The 24,899-nt window shown below is 47.7% G+C and overlaps 1 protein-coding gene across 1 annotated transcript in view; it reads right to left on the bottom strand.

Annotated features, from left to right (window-relative positions):
* Positions 1 to 24,899, bottom strand: part of cacna1g (calcium channel, voltage-dependent, T type, alpha 1G subunit) — a 372,735-nt gene that overhangs the window by 260,986 nt on the left and 86,850 nt on the right. The window contains exon 8 of the mRNA XM_085963330.1: positions 10,549 to 10,928. Within this exon, the coding sequence (XP_085819456.1) occupies positions 10,549 to 10,928 (380 nt within the window). The remainder of the gene's footprint in view (positions 1 to 10,548; positions 10,929 to 24,899) is intronic.

Below are 24,899 nucleotides of genomic sequence, written 5' to 3'. Positions count from 1 at the left end.
AAGGGGAAGTGCAATGAGACCTGGGCGTCCTTGTGCACCAGTCGCTGAAGGTAAGCATGCAGGTGCAGCAAGCGGTTAAGAAGGCAAATGGTATGTTGGCCTTCATAGCGAGAGGGTTTGAGTCCAGGAACAAGGATGTCTTGCTGCAGTTGTACAGGGCCTTGGTGAGACCACATAGAAACATAGAAGATAGGAGCAGGAGTAGGCCATTCGGCCCTTCGAGCCTGCTCCGCCATTCAATGAGATCATGGCTGATCTTGAGTATTGTGTGCAGTTTTGGTCGCCTTATCTGAGGAAGGATATTCTTGCCATGGAAGGAGTGCAGCGAAGATTCACCAGGCTGATACCTGGGATGGCAGGAATGACGTATGAGGAGAGATTGGATCGATTGGGCTTATACTCGCTGGAGTTTAGAAGAATGAGAGGGGATCTCATTGAAACTTATTAAATTCTGACAGGACTGGACAGACTAGATGCAGGAAGGATGTTCCCGATGGTCGGGGAGTCCAGAACCAGGGGTCACAGTCTAAGGATAAGGGGTAAGCCATTTAGGACAGAGATGAGGAGGAATTTCTTCACCCAGAGAGTGGTGAATCTGTGGAATTCTCTACCACAGAAGGCAGTAGAGGCCAATTCATTAAATATGTTCAAGAAGGAGTTGGATATATTTCTTAAGGCTAAGGGGATCAAGGGATCTGGGGAGAAAGCAGGGACAGGGTACTGAATTCGGATGATCAGCCTTGACCGCATTGAATGGCGGAGCAGGCTTGAGGGGCCGAATGGCCTACTCCTGCTCCTATATTCTATGTTTCTATGTTTCTGAAGAAGGGGACAGGTGTATTCCTGGGGAAGGGGACAGGTGTGTTCCTGGGGAAAGGGACAGGTGTGTTCCTGAGAAAGGGGACAGGTGTGTTCCTGGGGAAGGGGACAGGTGTGTTCCTGGGGAAGGGGACAGGTGTGTTCCTGGGGAAGGGGACAGGTGTGTTCCTGGGGAAGGGGACGGGTGTGTTTCTGAGGAAGGGGACATGTGTGTTTCTGAAGAAGGGGACAGGTGTGTTGTGGTGAGGAAGGGGACAGGTGTGTTCCTGGGAAGGGGACAGGTGTGTTCCTGGGAAGGGGACAGGTGTGTTCCTGAGGAAGGTGACAGGTATGTTCCTGAGGAAGGGGCAGCTGTGTCCCTGAGGAAGGGGGCAGGTGTGTTCCTGAGGAAGGGGACAGGTGTGTTCCTGAGGAAGGGGACAGCTGTGTTCCTGAGGAAGGGGACAGCTGTGTTCCTGAGGAAGGGGCAGCTGTGTTCCTGAGGAAGGGGGCAGGTGTGTTCCTGAGGAAGGGGACTGGTGTGTTCCTGAGGAAGGGGACAGGTTTGTTCCTGAGGGAGGGGACAGGTGTGTTCCTGAGGGAGGGGACAGGTGTGTTCCTGAGGAAGGGGACAGGTTTGTTCCTGAGGGAGGGGACAGGTGTGTTCCTGAGGGAGGGGACAGGTGTGTTCCTGAGGAAGGGGACAGTTGTGTTCCTGGGGAAGGGGATAGGTGTGTTCCTGAGGAAGGGGACAGGTGTGTTCCTGAGGAAGGGGACAGGTGTGTTCCCGGGGAAGGGGACAGGTGTGTTCCTGGGGAAGGGGACAGGTGTGTTCCTGGGGAAGGGGACAGGTGTGTTCCTGGGGAAGGGGATATGTGTGTTTCTGAAGAAGGGACAGGTGTGTTGTGGTGAGGAAGGGGACAGGTGTGTTCCTGAGGAAGGGGACAGGTGTGTTCCTGAGGAAGGGGACAGGTGTGTTCCTGAGGAAGGGGGCAGGTGTGCTCCTGAGGAAGGGGGCAGGTGTGCTCCTGAGGAAGGGGGCAGGTGTGCTCCTGAGGAAGGGGACAGGTGTGTTCCTGTGGAAGGGGACAGCTGTGTTCATGGGGAAGGGGACAGGTTGTTCCTGGGGTAGGGGACAGGTGTGTTCCTGATGAAGGGGACAGTTGTGTTCCTGAGGAAGGGGACAGCTGTGTTCCTGAGGAAGGGAACAGGTTTGTTCCTGAGGGAGGGGACTGGTTTGTTCCTGAGGGAAGAGACAGGTGTGTACCTGGGGAAGGGGACAGGTGTGTTTCTGAGGAAGGGGACTGGTGTGTTCCTGAGAAAGGGGACAGGTGTGTTCCGGAGGAAGGGGACAGGTGTGTTTCTGAGGAAGGGGACTGGTGTGTTCCTGAGAAAGGGGACAGGTGTGTTTCTGAGGAAGGGGACTGGTGTGTTCCTGAGAAAGGGGACAGGTGTGTTCCGGAGGAAGGGGACAGGTGTGTTCCGGAGGAAGGGAACAGGTGTGTTCCCGGGGAAGGGGACAGGTGTGTTCCCGAGGAAGGGGACAGGTGTGTTCCTGGGGAAGGGGACAGGTGTGTTCCTGAGGAAGGGGGCAGGTGTGTTCCTGAGGAAGGGGACAGGTGTGTTCCCGAGGAAGGGGACAGGTGTGTTCCTGAGGAAGGGGACAGGTGTGTTCCTGAGGAAGCGGGCAGGTGTGTTCCTGAGAAAGGGAACAGGTGTGTTCAAGAGGAAGGGAACAGGTGTGTTCCTGAGAAAGGGAACAGGTGTGTTCCTGAGGAAGGGAACAGGTGTGTTCCTGATGAAGGGGACAGGTGTGTTCCTGAGAAAGGGGGCAGGTGTGTTTCTGAGGAAGGGGGCAGGTGTGTTCCTGCGGAAGGGGACAGGTGTGTTCCTGAGGAACGGAACAGGTGTGTTCCTGGGGAAGGGGACAGGTGTGTTCCTGAGGAAGGGGACAGGTGTGTTCCTGAGGGAGGGGACAGGTGTGTTCCTGGGGAAGGGGACAGGTGTGTTCCTGAGGGAGGGGACAGGTGTGTTCCTGGGGAAGGGGACAGGTGTGTTCCTGGGGAAGGGGACAGGTGCGTTCCTGAGGAAATGAACTGGTGTGTTGCTGATGAAGGATCAGGTGTGTTCCTGAACATTACTGACTTGGATTAAAGCAATAGCATTTCAGGCAGTAATGAGAAATGAACAAAAGACTCATGGACAGTTATCGTCAGCACTGAGTCGCTGTTCAATTTGCAGCACAGGCACTCACTGCCCTCAACAACAGACCTTACTCCGATTTGGCATCACACTTATATAATGAACACCATTTTCCGATCAGGCAGATCCAACTTAATTCCAGTGCATCAACCAGACCCTCTGAAGTGATTTAATTGAAGTCTCCTGCCCTATCTTTGCGACCATAACTAGCCTGTCTGCAACCTCTTGATGTTTCACGCTCCCTTCCTGATATAATGGGCTAAATTTACACAGAGCCACCTGCTACAGGGCCTCTGTTAAAGTGTCACAGTCGTAAGTTTGTGTTCTGATGCAGCCTGCTGACAGCGAGGCTGTTGTTAGAGCTGTGTGTCAGCTCAGGGAAGGTTCTTGGATTCTCTTGTGTAACTTTAACATCAAACCAAGCGTGAGATGGCCCTGAAGCTCAGCTCGTCCCATTAACACAGCAGCAAGGTTGTGAATCACCCACCTCACACCTCTCTACACATGAACTCAAGGCCTGACACTGGTTGGCAGTCAATTCTGGAGGGTAAGCAGTCGCTTGTTAGCCAGTCTCTGCAGAAACCAAAGGCTTCATTCAAAGGGTTTACATATATAGTTTGAGAATAAAAGCACCTCTTGTAAACTGATCGGCAACTTGCCTGCTGCATTTCTTACATTACAACAGTGACTACACTTCAAAATACACCTATTGCCTTTACATTTTTTTTCCCGTTTCTTTATGGGATGTGGGCATCACTGGCAAGGCCAGCATTTATTGCCCATCCCTAATTGCCCTTGAGAAGGTGGTGGTGAGCTGCCTTCTTGAACCGCTGCAGCCCGTGTGGTGAAGGTACTCCCATAGTGCTGTTAGGTAGGGAGGTCCAGGATTTTGACCCAGCAATGATGAAGGATCGGCGATATACTTCTAAGTCAGGATGGTGTGTGACTTGGAGGGAAACTTGGAGGTGGTGGTGTTCCCATGTGCCTGCTGCCCTTGTCCTTCTATGTGGAAGAGGTCGCGGGTTTGGGAGGTGCTGCCGAAGAAGCCTTGGCGAGTTGCTGCAGTGCATCTTGTAGATGGTACACACTGCAGCTATGGTACACCGGTGGTGGAGGGAGTGAATGTTTAAGGTGGTGGATGGGGGGCCGACCAAGCGGGCTGCTTTGTCCTGGATGGTGTCGAGCTTCTTGAGTGTTGTTGGAGCTGCACTCATCCAGGCAAGTGGAGAGTATTCCATCACACTCCTGACTTGTGCCTGAGTCAGGAGGTGAGACTCTCGCCGCAGAATACCTAGCCTCTGAACTGCTCTTGTTGCATTGGTCCTAGCTGTGGCTCAGTAGTGGTACTCTCACTTCTGAGTCAGAAGGTCGTGGGTTCGTGAGCACAAAATAGGCTGACACTCCTAATGCGCTGCCGCGATTCCTACATTACAGCAGTGACTACACTTCAAAAGTACTTCATTGGATGTAAACACTTTGGGACGTCCTGGTGTTGTGAAAGGCGCCATAAAAATGCAAGTTCTTTCTTTTTAGAAACACTTCAAATCCAAACCCCATTACTAATTTCAACTTGTCTTGTTGACTAGGATTGCCAACCCCCCTGGATTGCCCTGAAATCTCCAGGAATTAAAGATTGATCTCCTGGACACTGCTGCGAGGAACCCTAGGGAAAAATCATTCGGGCATGAAAATAATTATGGGGGAGAGTTTCTGCTTGTTTCCAACAACAACAACTTGTATTTATATAGCGCCATTAACCTAGTAAAACGTCCCAAGGCGCTTCACTGGAGCGTTATCAGACATAATTTGACACCGAGCCACATAAGGAGATATTAGGACAGATGACCAAAAGCTTGGTCAAAGAGGTAGGTTTTAAGGAGCATCTTAAAGGAGAGGTAGAGAGGCGGCGAGGTTTAGGAAGGGAATTTCAGAAGTTAGGGCCTAGGCAGCTGAAGGCACGGCTGCCAATGGTGGAGTGATAAAAATAGGCCAGAATTGTGCAGAGATTTCAGAGGGTTGTAGGGATGAAGGAGGTTCCAGAGATAGGGAGGGGGGCGAGGCCATGGAGGGATTTGAAAACAAGGATGAGAATTTTAAAATTGAAGTGTTGCTTAACCGGGAGCCAATGTAGGTCAGCGAGCACAGGGGTGATGGGTGAACGGGACTTGGTGCGAGTTAGGACACGGGCAGCAGAGTTTTGGATGACCTCAAATTTATGGAGGGTGGAAGATGGGAGGTCACCAGGAGAGCGTTGGAATAGTCGAGTCTGGTGGTAGCAAAGGCATGGATGAGGGTTTCAGCAGCAGATGAGCTGAGGCAGGGACGGAGTCGGGCGATGTTACGGAGATGTAAGTGGGCGGTCTTGATAATGGCGCGGGTATGTGGTCGGAAGCTCATCTCGCTAGTAATATCAGCGCAATCTGGGCTGAACCATCAAACCAGCATGTAAGATCGGGAAATTTTAAACGTAAGTGAGTTACGCCCAAAACCACTTATGGTCGTGTTTTCCGCGATCTTTTACACTGGTTTAAGATTCCCAATCCGCCCACAAAACTAGCCCCGCCCCCAGGCCGAGATAGCGAGACTCCGCCGATTCCGCTGGTTCGGAAAGGCTCTTCAAATTGCACTTATTATCCTCGGCAGCCAGGCACTAGTCGGCACATTTTAAAAGTTCTTCATATCAAACAAGATTTAATTTACTAAGAAACTGGCGAGTGTACACCAATGAAACTATTAAATGGTTCAGTATAGTTATTTTTAAATCATTTTCAGTGATTTCAAATCAGGTTACTCACAAGTGCTGGACTGGACAACCCTGATTAAAAATGCTTACTTTTAGTGATAAACCCATTCTCAGCTGGATTAATAAAACTGCACCAGGTTACCGCTCTTCTGGCTGGGGGGTCTAGAACGAGGGGTCACAGTCTCAGGACACGGGGTAGGACATTTAGGACTGAGATGAGGAGGAATTTCTTCACTCAGAGGGTGGTGAACCTGTGGAATTCTCTACCACAGAAGGCTGTGGAGGCCAAGTCACTGAATATATTTAAGAAGGAGACAGATAAATTTCTAGACACAAAAGGCATCAAGGGGTATGGGGAGAGAGTGGGAATATGGTATTGAGATAGAGGATCAGCCATGATCATACTGAATGGCGGAGCAGGCTCGAAGGGTCGAAATGGCCGACTCCTGCTCCTATTTTTTTCTATGTTTCAATATATCATGGAATATTTTTTACTAGAAAAGAAAGCCCAATTACGTTCTATCATGCTGCCCGATTGTGTTGGTTCTTGGAAGATTTTACGTTTGTGATTACGCAGATGAATTTTAGCTGAAGCTTGAGCTGTAACCGAACCAGAGCAATTTCAGGCACACTTTGGGCACAATTTCCCGAAAGCGGAAACTCTATTCCTATGTGTTCTTTCCTTTTCACTTTTGTTCATTGGTTATGAAAATATTGGAGATGGGGGGAAAAGTGGCTGTTTGACTGACTGCCAAAATTCACCCCGTCGGATAACGAAGAGTCTGCTCGCTTTCCAATTGGCGGGGGACGGGGATGCGAGGAAGGACCAATGGCAGAGGTGCGGGGCAATTGGAGGTGGGAGGACATGTGATGGAACCTCCAGGAGCACATCTAGCCAGACTTGGCAGCCCTATTGCCAGACTGTCACCTACATGCCCTCTTTCTCCCTCAGCCTCTGTGAAAGTTCATATTTATGAAGTTTTAATGTGCATAAAGAGGGTTTCTGTCATGCACCCCGGCAAAGTGATGGTGGCGGCGGAGTGGGAGCAGGTCTGTGTACTGTTGTGAAGAACAAAAAGAAACCAGAATTTTTTTTTCTTCGAAAGATTAGTGAAAAAATATTATTATAAAATTGTCAACAAAAATTAATAATGGGAGCTTGCATTAAAAAGGGTAACCCACTTAATCCTGGCCTCGGTGAACAGAAAATCACGCCAATCTTCTTTTCGATATATTATAATATTTAAATGAAGCCAGGGCTGCATATTGGCAAGGCTACATTCGCTACGTCCAAAATGCCTGCTGGAAAATTGCACTCGGTGCTAATGTGGCACAGAAGCAGCTATATGGGACTGAGCCAGATTTTCTCATCCCCCAGTGCCCATCCTGTGCCTACTCCACTAGCCTTAGGGAGCAGAAAGTTCACTGTAAAACAAAAAACAATCTGATAGGTATAATGATGCACGTTGTTTAAATCATGGAGCAGGCCGCTGGGATACTGGATGAATGTACTGCTTTATGAAACCAAGGACAGGCAATAGGGGCCATGATTAGACGCCAAGAAAGTGGCAGTTGCTTAAAACCGACTGCATCATTCGTGCTCGTGTGTGGACTGAGTTCACATTCCCCCCTGATTCACAAACAAAAGATAAAGCAAAGCCGCTCGTTATTTATACAACAGCAACTTGAATTTACATCGCGCCTTTAACGTAGTAAAACATCCCAAGGTGCTTCACAGGAGCTAATCAGACAAAAAATTGACGTTGAGCTAAAGAAGGAGACATTAGGACAGGTGACCAAACGCTTGGTCAAAGAGGTGGGTTTTAAGCAGCATCTTAAAGGAGGAGAGAGATGGAGGCGCGGAGGATTAAGTGATAAGTTTCTAATTCCTCAAAGACAGCGTCAGCTACACATAATTGCAAAATAACAACAGAAAATGCTGGAAAAACTCAGCAGGTCAGGCAACATCCGTGGAGAGAAATTTGAGTTGACGTTTCGGGTTTGACCCTTCTTCAAAACTGGAGAGAAAAGGAACTCGATCGAAGGCAGGGCTGCGATCGGACAAAAGAATAAAAGAACCAAAAGAAGTAAAAGAGATTAGAAGCTAGACGAGATGGTAATAGGCTGGGATTAGGTGTAAAGTGTACTGGCAGGGCAAAAGATAGCTGCCAGGTGTGAGAGAGAAACAAAAGGAAAGGGGGGGGGGGGAGGAAAGGAGTGGAAAAATATAAGTAAAAATGAAATAGGGGCCGAGGTTATGATCTGAAATTGTTGAACTCGATATTGAGACCGGAAGGCTGCAGAGTGCCTAATCGGAAGATGAGGTGCTGTTCCTCGAGTTTACGTTGAGCTTCCGTGGAACAGTACAAGAGGCCAAGGACGGTGAGGTCCGAGTGGGAATGGAGCAGTGAATTGAAATGACAGGCGACCGGAAGCTCGGGGTCACCCTTATGGACTGAACGGAGGTGTTCCGCAAAGCGGTCACCCAATCTGCGTTTGGTCTCCCCAATGTAGAGGAGACCGCATCGTGAGCAGCGAATACAGTATACTAGATTGCGAGAAGTACAAGTAAATCGCTGTTTCACCTGGAAGGGGTGTTTGGGGCCCTGGACAGTGGGGAGGGGGGAGGTATAGGGGCAGGTGTTACACCTCCTCCGCTTGCACGGGAAGGTGCCAGGCGAAGGGGAAGGGCTGTTTGGGGTGATAGAGGAGTGGACTAGGGTGTCTCGGAGAGAGCGGTCCCTGCGGAATGCTGAAAGGGGAGGGGAGGGGAAGATACGTTTGGTGGTGGGATCACTTTGGAGGTAGCGGAAATGCCGGAGGATGATCCGTTGAATGTGGAGGCTGGTGGGGTGAAAGGTGAGGAAAGGAGAAGTTGTTCAATGTGAGAACAAGTTCAGCCAGGCGGAGGAGGGTCGTGGTGGATGGGGACTGGTCGGGCCTCTGTTCAAGGAAGAAGCGGAGTGCCCTCAGGCCATCCGGGTGGGGGATGGAGGTGTAGAGGGATTGTACGTCCATGGTGAAAAGGAAGCGGTTGGGGCCGGGAAACTGGAAACTGTTAAAGTGGCGGAGGGCGTCTGAAGAGTCGCGGATGTAGGTGGGAAGAGACTGGACAAGGGGAGAAAAGATAGAGTCAAGATAGGAAGAGATAAGTTCCGTAGGGCAAGAACAGGCTGAAACGATGGGTCTACCAGGGCAGTCCTGTTTGTGGATCTTGGGAAGGAGGTAGAAGCGGGCTGTGCGGGGTTGGGGAACTATGAGGTTGGTGGCAGCGGGGGGAAGATCTCCAGAGGAGATGAGGTCAGTGACAGTCTTGGAAACGGTGGTTTGATGTTCGGTAGTGGGGTCATGGTCCAGGTGGAGGTAGGAGGAGGTGTCGGAGAGTTGGCATTCAGCTTCCGCTAGGTAGAGGTCAGTACGCCAAACAACAACAGCACCACCCTTGTCAGTGGGTTTAATGACAATGTCAGGGTTGGATCTAAGAGAATGGAGTGCTGCAAGTTCAGAGGGAGGTAGGTTGGAGTGAGTGAGGGGAGCAGAGAAATGGAGACGGCCGATGTCACGTCGGCAGTTAGCGATGAAAAGATCATAACCTCGGCCCCTATTTCATTTTTACTTATATTTTTCCACTCCTTTCCTCCCCCCCCCCCTTTCCTTTTGTTTCTCTCTCACACCTGGCAGCTATCTTTTGCCCTGCCAGTACACTTTACACCTAATCCCAGCCTATTACCATCTCGTCTAGCTTCTAATCTCTTTTACTTCTTTTGGTTCTTTTATTCTTTTGTCCGATCGCAGCCCTGCCTTCGATCGAGTTCCTTTTCTCTCCAGTTTTGAAGAAGGGTCAAACCCGAAACGTCAACTCAAATTTCTCTCCACGGATGTTGCCTGACCTGCTGAGTTTTTCCAGCATTTTCTGTTGTTATTTCGGATTTCCAACATCTGCAGTATTTTGCTATCGTACACATAATTGCAGTTGGAACTATTCACATTAAGAGCTGCTAATTTCCCCCAGTAGACTGTCCCCGAGCGCGGCGATCACTGACTCAGTCCGAGTGTTCACAGAGGAAACGGGGAGAGATGATCTCAAGGAGGTCGAATGGTTTCTTTCTGCCTGGCACCGAGGTTAGCTCAATCACCCAATTGGCCCTCTATCAAACATACATTTCTCTGTTATTGCGTTCTTTTACACACTTCCTAATTTGCCATCAACCAACACCCAAACCACAGCATTCTTTGCTTTTTTGAAAAGAAATTGTGAGAAACGGTGGTTACAATCGTAAAACATTAAGAGGGTGAAATTGGACATGGATGTGGACGGCAAACAGGTGGTATCGCATCAGTCACCCGTTACACGCCCCGCCCGATATTCAGTCCCACTGACTTGAACAGAACTAAACATCAGTTGTGTCGTATATAGGGCGGCAAAAGTGATTCCGCCTGGCTTGCGTCCCCGACCAGGTCCGACTTCACCCCCTAAGTCTCCAAACATAAAAGTGGAGATCTACTAAGTTACATCTGGCAGAAAAATATCCGAGGGTTTTAATTTTTTTAACAGTTCGTTGAGGGTCGGTTTTGTTTCTTTTCTTGCCCCATCTGCTACTGCATCTAAAGATGAAAATCAATAAGTCGACACAAATGAATTTAGTTGATGCAATGCGTTGTAACATTGTGCTCAATCTATCACAGGCAATGAATTTCCAGGGCTTAGCACTAAAATAGAAAGGAAAAATGACTCTTGCTTACTTTAAATATATTGGAAAGAGAAAAGCATTAAAAGGTTAGAGAAGCAACTTATTCTGCCTCACCTGTTCATGGTATTCAATCCCCATGCTCAGCGTGTTGATGAGAATAGCGATCATAATTCCGCGCCCGAAATACTTGCTGTCAACAATTTTGCGGCAGGTGTCACAGACCAGGTTCCAAAACGCCCAGCATTTGTTTGCTCTCTTGTCTCGCGGTTGGCTACGCTGAGGGTCTCTCTGGTCATTATAGTGGGCGTCCTGGGTGAACTCGTACACTCCCTCGCTGTCTGAATCCAACGTCTCGTTGTCCGTCACCTCGGACTCGTTGCTCCTGATGCAGATGGGGCAGCTTTGCGGATCGCAGTTCAGAATGTCGGCCGTTCCACTGGGAGAGCCGTAGGGCAAACAGTGACCGGACAGCTTGCAGGAACCTTTACAAGGGCCTGCAAGGGGGGGAAGACAATCACATTTGGACATTTAATTTTTTTTACGAAAAGAACTTGTATAAAACAAAAAGCAAAAATACTGCGGATGCTGGAAATCTGAAATAAAAACAGAAAACGCTGGAAACACTCAGCAGGTCAGACAGCATCCGCGGAGAGAGAAACAGAGTTAACGTCCCAGCTTGATGATCTTTCATCACAACTAGAAGATGCTGAATCGACCTGAAACGTTGACTCTGTTTCTCTCTCCACAGATGCTGCCTGACCTGCTGAGTGTTTCCAGCGTTTTCTGTTTGTAATTGGGGTTGTATATGTCCAGATAAACATACTCCAAGCTGCATCCTTTTCCATTTATTAGCATATAGATAGTATTTCTGATCAAAGTACAATATCGGAAGTGCCAACTGAAGGGATGTAACAGTCTCCTAGTATGCAAGCCTTTAGGCTGAATAATAGAATTGTTGAATCATAGAATAGTACAGCACAGAAGGAGGCCATTCGGCCCATCAAGTCTGCACCGGCTCTTTCCAAGAGCAATCCAGTTAGTCCCACTCCCTGCTCTTTCCCTATATCCCTGCAATTTTTTCTCCTTCAAGTATTTATCCAATTCCCTTTTGAAGGCTACTATTGAATCTGTATCCACCACCCTATCATGCAGTGCATTCCAAATCCTAACCACTCGTTTGTGTAAAAAAGTTTTTCATCATGTCGCCTCTGGTTCTTTTGCCAATCACCTTAAATCTGTGCCTCTCGTTATGGAACCTTCAGCCACTGGATACCGTTTCCCTTTATTTACTCTATCTAAACCCTTCATGATTTTAAACACCTCTATCAAATCTCCTCTTAGCCTTCTCTGCTCCAAGGAGATCAACCCCAGCTTTTCCAGTCTGTCCACGTAACTGTAATCCCTCATCCCTGGAACCATTCTAGTAAATCTCTTCTTTACCCTCTCCAGAGCCTTCACATCCTTCCTAAAGTGTGGTGCCCAGAATTGGACACAATTCGCTGGGGCCGAACTAATGTTTTACATAGATTTAGCATAACTTCCCGGCTTTTGTACAATACTTCTGTGCTGCCAGGGCTCACTGAATAAAACAGCACAGTTTATCGTGTTGATCACTTTTATGTAAAAGACATGTTTTTCTTAACTGTTTGTTCTTTCTATTGAGATTAATTTGCTGATCGAATGATAGGCTAAGATATATTGTTATTGAATCCAGATAATCCCATAACTGCTTTGCTAAGAATTATCCTTGAATTAGGATTAGCCATAAACTGCAGCTAATCTTAATTCAAAGATAATCCTTAGCAAAGCAGTTATGGGATTATCTGGATTCAAAACAGAATATTGGTCTAAAGGCAGGGAATATCAAAAGCTGGTTGTAACCCTTGGGCCCAATTTCAGCTCCACTGTGGCATGGATGATTGTCCAGTGACTTCAAGTCAATCCTTTCAAACCAAGCTCTTGTCCATACTGAAATCAAAAGTAAATCCATGAGTTTTGAAGGATGTCCTTGGTGCTCTTCTCATTCTTTGTAAGATACAAACCTGATGTCGTTGATATTGCAGGTCGCCATGGATCATAGAAACATAGAACATAGGAAAATAGGAGCAGGAGTAGGCCATTCAGCCCTTCGAGCCTGCTCCGCCATTCAATGAGATCATGGCTGATCCTCTATCTCAATACCATATTCGCGCTCTCTCCCCATACCCTTGATGCCCCTTGTGTCTAAGAATCTATCTATCTCCTTTTAAAATATATTCAGTGACTTGGCCTCCACAGCCTTCTGTGGTAGAGAATTCCACAGGTTCACCACCCTCTGAGTGAAGAAATTTCTCTTCATCGCAGTCCTAAATGCATTACCCCGTATCCTGAGACTGTGACCCCTCGTTCTAGACCCCCCAGCCAGGGGAAAAATCCTCCCTGCATCCAGTCTGTCTAGCCCTGTCAGAATTTTATACGTTTCAATGAGATCCCCTCTCATTCTTCTAAACTCTAGTGAATACAGGCCTAGTTGACCCAATCTCTCCTCATACGACAGTCCTGCCATCCCAGGAATCAGTCTGGTGAACCTTCGCTGCACTACCTCTATGTCAAGTATATCCTTTCTTAGGTAAGGAGACCAAAACTGCACACAGTACTCCAGGTGTGGTCTCACCAAGTCCCTGTATAACTGTAGTAAGACATCTTTGCTGCTGTACTCAAATCCTCTTGCAATGAAGGACAACATACCATTTGCCTTCCTAACTGCTTGCTGCACCTGCATGTTTGCTTTCAGTGACTGGTGTACAAGGACACCCAGGTCCCATTGTACATCAACATTTCCTAATCTATCACCATTTAAATAATACTCTGCCTTTCTGTTTTTCCTACCAAAGTGAATAACTTCACATTTATCCATGTTATACTGCATCTGCCATGTATTTTCCCACTCACTCAACTTGTCTAAATCGCCTTGAAGCCTCTTTGCATCCTCCTCACAACCCCACCTAGTTTTGTGTCATCAGCAAATTGGAAATATTACATTTGATTCCCTCATCCAAATCATTGATATATATTGTGAATAGCTGGGGCCCAAGCACTGATCCCTGCGGTACCCCACTAGTCACCGCCTGCCACCCCAACAAAGACACATTTATTCCTATTCTCCGTTTCCTGTCTGTTAACCAATTTTCAATCCATGCCAGTATATTACCCCCAATCCCATTTGCTTTAATTTTGCACACAAACCTCTTATGTGGGACTTTATCAAAGGCCTTCTCAAAATCCAAATACACCACATCCACTGGTTCTCCCTTATCTATTCTACCAGTTACATCCTCAAAAAACTCCAGAAGTTTGTCAAACACGATTTCCCTTTCATAAATCCATGTTGACTTTGTCTAATCCCGTTGATATTTTCGAAGTGTCCTGTTATCACATCCTTTATAATAGACTCTAGCATTTTCCCTACTACAGAAAACTTTGGTTTACCCGGAGGTTATATGTCCGGAATACTCGATCTAACAGCAAAAATCAGGAGCCATTTTCTATAAGTTTTTTTAGTTCTCGTTTTTTTTTCCCAGTCAGGCACTGCAAGGTCTGTAGCTATAGCAACAGCTTCAGCTAGAGACGCTTGCAGCTGCAGCCGACTGTTTTGAAGCTGTTGCTAAGCAACAGGGTTTGTTGATTCACACGGAGCTTTTCAGTTCCGTATGTTTCAACATTATGCTGGTATGTCCGGCACTTTTGATGGTACGGCACCAGCTCGGTCCTGTCAGTGCTGGATATCAGAAAGTTTCCTGTACTGATGTTAGGCTAACCGGTCTGTAGTTCCCTGTTTTCTCTCTCCCTCCTTTTTTAAATAGTGGGGTTACATTTGCCACCCTCCAATCTGCAGGAACTGTTCCATAATCTATAGAATTTTGGAAGATGACAATCAATGCATCCACTATTTCCATGGCTACCTCTTTTAGTACTCTGGGGATTTATCGGCTTTCAGTCCCATTAATTTCTCCAGCACTATTTTGTTACTAATGCTAATTTTCTTTAATTCCTCCTTCTCACTAGACCCTTGGTTCCCTAGCATTTCTGGAAAGTTATTTGTGTCTTCTTTCGTGATGACAGAACCAAAGTATTTGTTTAATTGCCGCGCCATTTCCTTGTTCCCCATTATAAATTCTGTCATTTCTGACTGTAAGGGATCTACATTTGTCTTCACTAGTCTTTTTCTTTTTACATACTTGTAGAAGCTTTTACAGTCCGCTTTTATGTTCCTTGTTTACTCCCATGCTCTATTTTTCCCCTCTTAATCAATGTCTTGGTCCTTTTTTGCTGAATTCTAAACTGCTCCCAGTCGTCAGGCTTGCTACTTTTTCTGGCAACTTTATATGACACCTCTATGGATTCAATGCTATCCTTAATTTATTTTGTTAGCCATGGTTGGGTCGCTTTTCCTTTTGTGTTTTTGTGCCAGAAAGGAATGTGTAACTGTTGCAATTCATGCATTCGTTCCTTAAATGTTAGCCATTGCCTATCCACCATCATGCCTTTTAATGAAGCTCCCCAATCTATCATAGCCAACTCACTCCTCATACCTTTGTAGTTTCCTTTGTTTAGATTTAGGACCCTAGTTTTGGATTGGACTTCTTCACTTTTCATCTTAATGAAGAATTCTATCATGTTATGGTCACTCTTCCCTAAAGGACCCTGCACAACAAGATTATTAATTAACCCCTTCTCATTGCACAATACCCAAACTAGGATAGCCTGTTCCCTAGTTGGCTCCTCAATTTACTGGTCTAAAAAAACATCTTGTACACACTCCAGGAATTCATCCTCCACAGTATTATTGCTAATTTGGTTTGGCCAGTCTATATGTAGATTAAAGTCACCCATGATTACTGTAGTACCCTTGTTACATGCATCTCTAATTTCCTGCTTGATGCCATCCCCTACATTACCACTACTGTTTGGAGGCCTATAGACAACTCCCACCAATGTTTTCTGCCCCTTGGTGCTTCTTAGCTTCACCCAGACTGATTCTACATCTTGAATTTCTGAGCCAATATCCTTTCTCACTATTGCTCTGATTTCATCCTTTACTAACAACTCTGCTAATTCAAAACACTCCAGAATCAAGAGGGGAAAAACCTTCAGGAAGATGGTCTGTGTGGTTATGGTCTGTGTGACTCTGGTCTGTATGACTCTGGTCTGTGCGACACTGGTCTGTGTGTCTATGGTCTGTGCATCTATGGTCTGTGTGACTCTGGTCTGTGCGACTCTGGTCTGTGCAACTATCATCTCATAAATCTCAGTAGTATAAATAAGAGAGGCTAGAGTGCAGTTCTCACGGAGTGGAGCTTGGAACAGAGTGTAAACATGCGAGTTTGGAGAGTAAGGGAGTGAATCTTAAGAGTTAATCTTTTTGTTTATAAAATCTAGTCTTGTGTGCTTGCAATTAGCATTTAACTTAAATTTATCTTTTTTAAGTTTAGTTTCTTCCAAGCTTGGGCAGGGCAAAGCAAGCTCTGTGCTGGAGAGTGGGTGGGGCTAGTTAATTAATTAACTGGTCTAACTAGTCTGGATCTGCAACTGCCAGAGAGGTGACTCATAAATCTCAATAGTATAAATAAGGGAGGCGAGAGTGCAGTTTCTCATGGAGTGCAGCTTGGAACAGAGTGTAAACGTGCGAGTTTGGTGAGTAAGGGAGTTCGGTGAGGAGGGGACAGAGGTGCTCCTTTCTTCTTTTTCTATGTTTGTCAGCCTCCAGGAGATCAGGAGTTAAAAATCTGCATGAGAGGGGACAGAGAACCAGTGGTAGTTCGCCTCTGTGAAACTCCCTAACTGCATTCGGAGAAAAATAAAAGGGGACATCACAGGGAAAAGGCAGAGGCAGCAGATCTGAATGAGAGCGGAGGTGGAGCAAACAAACAACGTGGCAGAGGAAGGCCTGAGAGCAGAGGCAGTGGACCTGACAACAAAAACAAGGATTGACATCAAAAGATGGTCTGTGTGACTCTGGTAAAAAGACAAAATTAAAAGCTCTATATCTGAACGTACGCAGCATTCATAACAAGATAGATGAGTTGACAGCACAAATAGAAATAAATGGGTATGATCTGATAGCCATTACAGAGACGTGGATGCAAGGTGACCAAGGCTAGGAACTGAATATTCAGGGGTATTTGACATTTCGTAAGGATAGGCAGAAAGGAAAAGGAGGTGATTTAGCTCTGTTAATAAGGGATGAGATCAGTGCAGTAATGAGAAATGATATTGGCCTAGAAGATCAAGACGTAGAATCAGTTTGGGTGGAGATAAGAAATAATAAGGGTAAAAAGTCATTGGTATGCGTGGTCTATGGGCCCCCAAACAGTAGCCACACTGTAGGACAGGGAATAAATCAGGAAATAATAGAGGCTTGTAAGAAAGGTACGGCTACAATCATGGGAGATTTTAATCTTCATATTGATTGGACAAAGCAAATTGGCAAAGGTAGACTTGAGGAAGAGTTCTTAGAGTGTATACAGGATGGTTTCTTGGAACAATATGTTGTGGAACCAACCAGGGAGAAGACTATTTTAGATCTGGTAATGTGTAACAAGGCTGGATTAATTAATGATCTTGACGTGAAGGATCCTCTTGGGAAGAGTGATCATAACATGGTAGAATTTCAAATTCAGTTTGAGGGTGAGAAAGCTAGGTCTCATACTAATGTCCTGAACTTAAACAAAGGTAATTACAAAGGTATGAAGGCAGAGTTGGTTAAAGTGGACTAGGAAAATATACTACAGGGTAAGACTGTAGAAAAGCAGTGGCAAACATTTAAGGAGATATTTCATAACTCTCAGCAAAGATATATTCCAGTGAGAAAGAAAGACTTTAAGAGAAGGATGAACCATCTGTGGCTAACTAAGGAAGTAAAGGATGGTATCAAATTGAAAACAAAAGCATTAATATTGCGAAGAATAGTGGCAGGTCAGAGGATTGGGAAATTTTTAAAAACCAGCAAAGGACGACTAAAAATATGATAAAGAGAGAGAAGATAGCTTATGAGAGTAAGCTAGCAAGAAATATAAAAACAGACAGTAAGAGCTTCTACAGGTATACAAAAAGGAAGAGAGTAGCTAAAGTAAATGTTGGTCCCCTAGAGGATGAGTCTGGGAAATTAATAATGGAAAACAGGGAAATGGCAGCGACCTTGAACAAATATAATGGGCAGCACGGTGGCATAGTGGTTAGCACTGTTGCCTCACAGCGCCAGGGACCCGGGTTCGAATCCGGCCTCGGGCGACTGTCTGTGTGGAGTTTGCACATTCTCCCCGTGTTTGCGTGGGTTTACTCCGGGTGCTCCGGTTTCCTCCCACAGTCCAAAGATGTGCGGGTTAGGTTGATTGGCTATGATAAATTGACCCTTAGTGTTAGGGGGATTAAATACGTGGGGTTACGGGGATAGGGTGGGATATGTGTTGGTGTAGGGGTTACGGGGATCGGGTGGGATATGTGTCGGTGCAGGCTCGATGGGCCGAAATGGCCTCTATCTGCACTGTGTGGTTTCTGGTTTCTGTGATTTTGTATCGGTCTTCACGGTAAAAGACACTAAAAGCATCCCAATAATGTATAATCAAGGGGCTATTGGGGTGGGGGGGGGGGACTTAAAACAATCACTATCACTAGAGAGAAAGTAATAGGCAAACTAATGGGACTAAAGGTGGACAAGTCCCCTGGACCCAATGGCATGCATCCTAGAGTCTTAAAAGAGCTGACTGCAGAGATAGTGGATGCATTGGTTGTAATCTACCAAAATTCCCTGGATTCTGGAGAGATCCCAGCGGACTGGAAAACCGCAAACGTAATGCCCCTATTTAAGAAAGGAGGGAGACAGAAAGCAGGCAACTATAGACCAGTTAGTCTAACATCTGTCATTGGGAAAATGCTGGAGTCCATCATTAAGGAAGTGATAGCAGGACATTTAGAAAATCATAATATAGTCAAGCAGAGTCAGCATGGTTTTATGAAAGGGAAATCATGTTTGACAAATTTGCTGGAGTTCTTTGAGGATGTAACGAGCAGGGTGGATAAAGGGGAACCAGTAGATGTTGTGTATTTGGATTTCCAGAAGGCATTCGATAAGGTGCCACATAAAAGGTTACTACACAAGATAAGAGCTCACGGGGTTGGGGGTAATATATTAGCATGGATAGAGGATTGGCTAACTAACAGAAAACAGAGAGTCGGGATAAACGGGTCATTTTCAGGTTGGCAAACTGTAACTAGTGGAGTGCCGGAGGGATCAGTGCTGGGGCCTCAACTATTTACAATCTAAATTAATGACTTGGATGAAGGGACTGAGTGTAATGTAGCCAAATTTGCTGATGATACAAAGATAGGTGGGAAAGCAAATTGTGTGGATGCAAAGAATCTCCAAAGGGATATAGATAGGCTAAGTGAGTGGGCAAAAATCTGGCAGATGGAGTTTAATGTGGGAAAATGTGAGGTTATCCACTTTGGTAGGAAAAATAAAAAAGCAAATTATTATTTAAATAGGGAGAGATTACAAAATGCTGAGGTACAGAGGGATCTGGGGGTCCATGTACATGAATCACAAAAAGTTAGCATGCAGGTACAACAAGTAATTAGGAAGGCAAATGGAGTGTTGGCTTTTATTGCAAAGGGAATGGAGTATAAAAGTAGGGAAGTCCTGTTACAACTGTACAGGGCGTTGGTGAGACCACACCTGGAGTACTGCGTACAGCTTTGGCCACCTTAAGGAAGGATATACTTGCATTGGAGGCAGTTCAGAGAAGGTTCACGAGGTTGATTCTGGAGATGAAGGGGTTATCTTATGAGGAAAGGTTGAGCAGGTTGGGCCTATACTCATTGGAGTTTAGAAGAATGAGAGGGGATCTTATTGAAACATATAAGATTCTGAAGGGGCTTGACAGGGTAGATGCAGAGCGGATGTTTCCCCTCGTGGGGGAATCTAGAACTAGGGGGCATAATGTGAGAATAAGGGGACACCCTTTTAAATTCTCAGAGGGTCATGAATCTTTGGAATTCTCTTCCCCAGAGAGCTATGGAGGTGGAGTCATTGAATATATTTAAGTTGGAGATAGACAGATTTTTGAATGATAAGGGAGTCAAGGGTGATGGGGAGCAGGCAGGGAAGTGAAGTTGAGGCCAAGAGCAGATCAACCATGATCTTATTGAATGGTGGAGCAGGCTCGTGGGGCCAAATGACCTACTCCTGCTCCTACGTCTTAAATTCTTATGGTCTGTGTGACTCGGGTCTGTGCGACTCGGGGTCCGTGCGATTCGGAGTCTGTGCGATTCGGGTCTGTGCGATTCGGAGTCTGTGCGATTCGGGGTCTGTGCGATTCGGGGTCTGTGCGATTCGGGTCTGTGCGACTCGGGGTCTGTGCGACTCGGGGTCTGTGCAATTCGGGTCTGTGTGACTCGGGGTCTGTGCCACACGGGTCTGTGTGACTCGGGTCTGTGCGTCTCGGGTCTGTGCAATTCGGGGTCTGTGCGACTCGGGTCTGTGCGACTCGGGGTCTATGCGACTCGGGGTCTGTGCCACTCGGGTCTGTGCCACTCGGGTCTGAACCACTCGGGTCTGTGCCACTTGGGCTTGTGCGATTCGGGGTCTGTGCCACTCGGGGTCTGTGCCACTCGGGGTCTGTGCCACTCGGGTCTGTGCCACTCGGGGTCTGTGCCACTCGGGTCTGTGCGATTCGGGGTCTGTGCGACTCGGGGTCGGTGCATCTCGGGGTCTGTACGATTCGGGGTCTGTGCGTCTCAGGTCTGTGCGACTCGGGTCTGTGTGACTCGGGGTCTGTGCGACTCGGGTCTGTGCGACTCGGGTCTGTGCGACTCGGGGTCTGTGCGATTCGGGGTCTGTGCGACTCGGGGTCTGTGCGATTTGGGGTCCGTGCGACTGTGGTCTGTGCGACTCGGGGTCTGTGCGATTCGGGGTCTGTGCGACTCGGGGTCTGTGCGACTCGGGGTCTGTGCGACTCGGGGTCTGTGCGACTCGGGGTCTGTGCGACTCGGGGTCTGTGCGACTGTGGTCTGTGCGACTCGGGGTCTGTGCGACTGTGGTCTGTGCGACTGTGGTCTGTGCGACTCGGGGTCTGTGCGATTCGGGGTCTGTGCGACTGTGGTCTGTGCGACTCGGGGTCTGTGCGATTCGGGTCTGTGCGATTCGGGGTCTGTGCGACTGTGGTCTGTGCGACTCGGGGTCTGTGCGACTCGGGGTCTGTGCGACTCGGGGTCTGCGCGACTCGGGGTCTGCGCGACTCGGGGTCTGCGCGACTCGGGGTCTGCGCGACTCGGGGTCTGCGCGACTCGGGGTCTGCGCGACTCGGGGTCTGCGCGACTCGGGGTCTGCGCGACTCGGGGTCTGCGCGACTCGGGGTCTGCGCGACTCGGGGTCTGCGCGATTCGGGGTCTGCGCTATTCGGGTCTGTGCGACTCGGGGTCTGCGCGACTCGGGGTCTGCGCGACTCGGGGTCTGTGCGATTCGGGGTCTGTGCGATTCGGGGTCTGTGCGACTCGGGGTCTGTGCTATTCGGGTCTGTGCGACTCGGGGTCTGTGCGACTCGGGGTCTGTGCGATTCGGGGTCTGCGATTCGGGGTCTGTGCGACTCGGGGTCTGTGCTATTCGGGTCTGTGCGACTCGGGGTCTGTGCGACTCGGGGTCTGTGCGACTCGGGGTCTGTGCGATTCGGGGTCTGTGCGATTCGGGGTCTGTGCGATTCGGGGTCTGTGCGATTCGGGTCTGTGCGATTCGGGGTCTGTGCGACTGTGGTCTGTGCGGCTCGGGGTCTGTGCGATTCGGGTCTGTGCGATTCGGGGTCTGTGCGACTGTGGTCTGTGCGACTCGGGGTCTGTGTGACTCGGGGTCTGTGCGACTCGGGGTCTGTGCGATTCGGGTCTGTGCGATTCGGGTCTGTGATTCGGGGTCTGTGCGATTCGGGTCTGTGTGATTCGGGGTCTGTGCGACTCGGGGTCTGTGCGATTCGGGTCCTGAAATGTTAACTCTGTTTCTCTCTCCACAGATGCTGCTGAGTATTTGCAATATTTTCTGTTTTTAGGTCTGTGCGACTGTGCACATTTAAATGTGACTCTTTCCTTTTCAGAAGGCATGATTTTTCCTTTAGCTTATTCCTTTGACAAATGTAGTCCCTGAATTTTGCAGGAAACTGAGAGACCCTCTCTGGCATTTATACTGCTGGAGACTGAGCATCCCAACTTGAACTCGGTGTTAGAGATGAAATCTACCTCATCCAGTTAGGCATACTTCTGCCCGTAAATGATGGTGTGAGGGTACCATCAGGTGAGCAAGGTCTGAATCCCTCTGTTGCACCTCCTTTTTCCTTCAAGAAAATATAAGTTAAGGGGAAATCTCATGGGGCAACCCGCTGTGACAATATTGTGAACGTTCCGAAAAATGGGAGACAAAGAACTGGCATAAAACCATCAGAGCAACGAAGGAAAAATGGAACAAAAATTACCAAAAATCTGGGTAAAATGGCCTCCAAATAAAACAAATTAGTCTGCTTATAGGCCTCTTTAAATACACTTATGGATGTAACTTAGCTCCCAAGAACCGTCTTCAAAAGACCATCATAATATCGAGGCGGAACGTGACGTGACTTCAGCAGCTTAATCATAGGGGTTTTAAACAGAAAGATTGCATGTTCCCCATGATTAGAAGGATATGCTGATAGGGTGAGTTGAAGTAGAGTGGGCGGAGGCTTGTGTGGAGCATAAACACTGGCATCAATCAGTTGGGCTGAATGGCCTGTTTCTGTGCTGTGAATACTATGTAATTCTGTGTAAGAACCCTGGATAAGGTTTATGTGGGCGGATTTCTGATTAAGTGCTTTGTTGCGAAAACTCCAGGAAACTGCATGGGTGTCTGAGTGATATAATTTGGTGCCTTACTTAACGATTGCTACTGGGGAACTGACAAGGCATTTCCACGGCCACTTGAAAACCTGACTGAAAATTTAGATGAAAAAGCCCACACATTTCTGTCCTTTGTTTCTGGTTCCACAAATAATGTCATACTAAGAAATGAGAGGAATAGCACAGTTTATATCTTCGCTACATTATCTTCAGTACCACAGCAGTATAAATGTCCCTGCTCCACTGTCCTTCTTGTCACATGTCCAACATGTGACCCATTCTGATATATGACACACTTGCCGATGTCTCCAGAAGACCATCATGATGGAAGTATACGGAAAGTGGTCAATTCCACTGCCACGCCAGACTCTACACAAGCACATAAACAACGCGACCACTGTGTCCCCTACCCAGTAGGATCTCTGGCAGATTGAATTACGGACTGTACAACCTCAGAGTGCAAACAATATTCACTCGTGTAATCTATGACTTGATCCGAGCCCTTTGGTTGTGCTTCAGTTGCCATTCCACACATAATTAAAGCATTAATTCAGGTCAGTTTTAGTTATTATAAAATACTTAATTGTGGGTCCAAAATTCTAATTGTTGATTCATCTCAGTATTAAGTCCAATGTGAACGGAGCTAATTAGTAACAGATGAACAGCTGTACTAAGGAATTGAGGGCAGGCAGGCAACCATGAAAGATGAAGACTACAGGTCAAGTTCTTTAATTGTAGTTGCGGAAATCATTGTTATTATTTGTACTGTGGAAGTTCATTGTTACAGTTTCTGAAGAGGAATGGTAGATCACCAGTTAACAATATAATAATGAATCCTCTATCCGCTTCAGATGTCCTCAAGCAACTTAGAATTTGCATTGTTAAATCAGGAGCGGTGTTCACAGGGAGTGCAGGTTGGGAAAATGAGGGCCTGCAGAGTTTGATTTTTTGCTCTTTTAAATTTAAAATCGAGCTTTGCGGGTCCAGAACTTCTTCACCAGTGCTGACTTTGAGCACCATCCCTCTTATTATTGTACTGTGCTTTGCAACTACCAAACTGACTCCAACTGGGGAAGGGTTCCCAAGCACAGCACGGTTATAATGATTAAGCTGTACATTTACTGACACATACCATTGCACTACATCACCATAGCATGCAAACTAACCACACCCGAATGAATGTACAAGACATTATTATTCATGGGACTTAACGGAAGGGCCTCACCATCAGGACCCCATCAAAAAAATCAAACAAGAAGGGACGAACATTTAGCTTCAACGTTCCCTTTTCCCCCTATTTCAGCAGCTGTTTTTGTTTAGATGTTTTTGTTCAAACAGTGAGGGCCAGTCACGTCATCAGTGGGACAGGCTGGGAGGGGCTACTGAGCCTGACAGGACGAGGGAGCTCAAATAAAGCACCGACAGCTGAAAATGCCCAGCTCCCTGAGGCACACTGAAGCTAATGGACAACCAAACACCATCTCCTCTAATCAGTTCAACGGATGTGATGAACATACTGGCCCAGAAATTCAGGGGGGTGGGGGGGGTGGTGGAAAGAGCAGAAATGCGGCAAAATCCAGTAAGTGGAGGAGGGTTAGGCAATTTGGAAAACCCCGTTTTCAATAGAAAGACCTGTATTTATATAACACCCTTCACGACCTCAGGACGTCTCAAGCCGCTTTATAGCCAATGAAGTACTTTTGAAGAATCGTCAAAGTAGTAATGTAGGAAATCCACATAAGAACCGCCGCAAACAGTAACATTGAGCCCCACCCAGTCCAAACAGTAACACTGACCCCCCCAGTAACACTGACCCCCCCAGTCCGGTAACACTGACCCCCCCAGTCCGGTAACACTGACATCCCCAGTCCAGTAACACTGACCCCCCCAGTCCAGTAACACTGACCCCCCCCAGTCCGGTAACACTGACCCCCCCCAGTCCGGTAACACTGACCTCCCCAGTCCGGTAACACTGACATCCCCAGTCCAGTAACACTGACCCCCCCAGTCCGGTAACACTGACCTCCCCTAGTCCGGTAACACTGACCCCCCCCAGGTCCGGTAACACTGACCCCCCCAGTCCAGTAACACTGACCCCCCCAGTCCGGTAACACTGACCCCCCCTAGTCCGGTAACACTGACCCCCCCCAGTCCGGTAACACTGACCCCCCCAGTCCAGTAACACTGACCCCCCCAGTCCAGTAACACTGACCCCCCCAGTCCAGTAACACTGACCCCCCCTAGTCCGGTAACACTGACCCCCCCCAGTCCGGTAACACTGACCCCCCCCAGTCCAGTAACACTGACCCCCCCAGTCCAGTAACACTGACCCCCCCAGTCCAGTAACACTGACTCCCCAGTAACACTGACCCCCCCTAGTCCGGTAACACTGACCCCCCCCAGTCCGGTAACACTGACCCCCCCAGTCCAGTAACACTGACTCCCCAGTAACACTGACCCCCCCAGTCCGGTAACACTGACCCCCCCAGTCCGGTAACACTGACCCCCCCAGTCCGATAACACTGACCCCCCCAGTCAGGTAACACTGACCCACCCAGTCCGGTAACACTGACCCC

This window comes from Somniosus microcephalus, chromosome 21 (genome assembly GCF_052327205.1).
Source record: "Somniosus microcephalus isolate GS21.2 chromosome 21, FLI_Smic_1.0, whole genome shotgun sequence".
In the NCBI taxonomy this organism is placed as follows: domain Eukaryota; kingdom Metazoa; phylum Chordata; class Chondrichthyes; order Squaliformes; family Somniosidae; genus Somniosus; species Somniosus microcephalus.
Note: the sequence above shows the minus strand (reverse complement) of the source record. Positions and strands in the feature narration are given on the sequence as shown.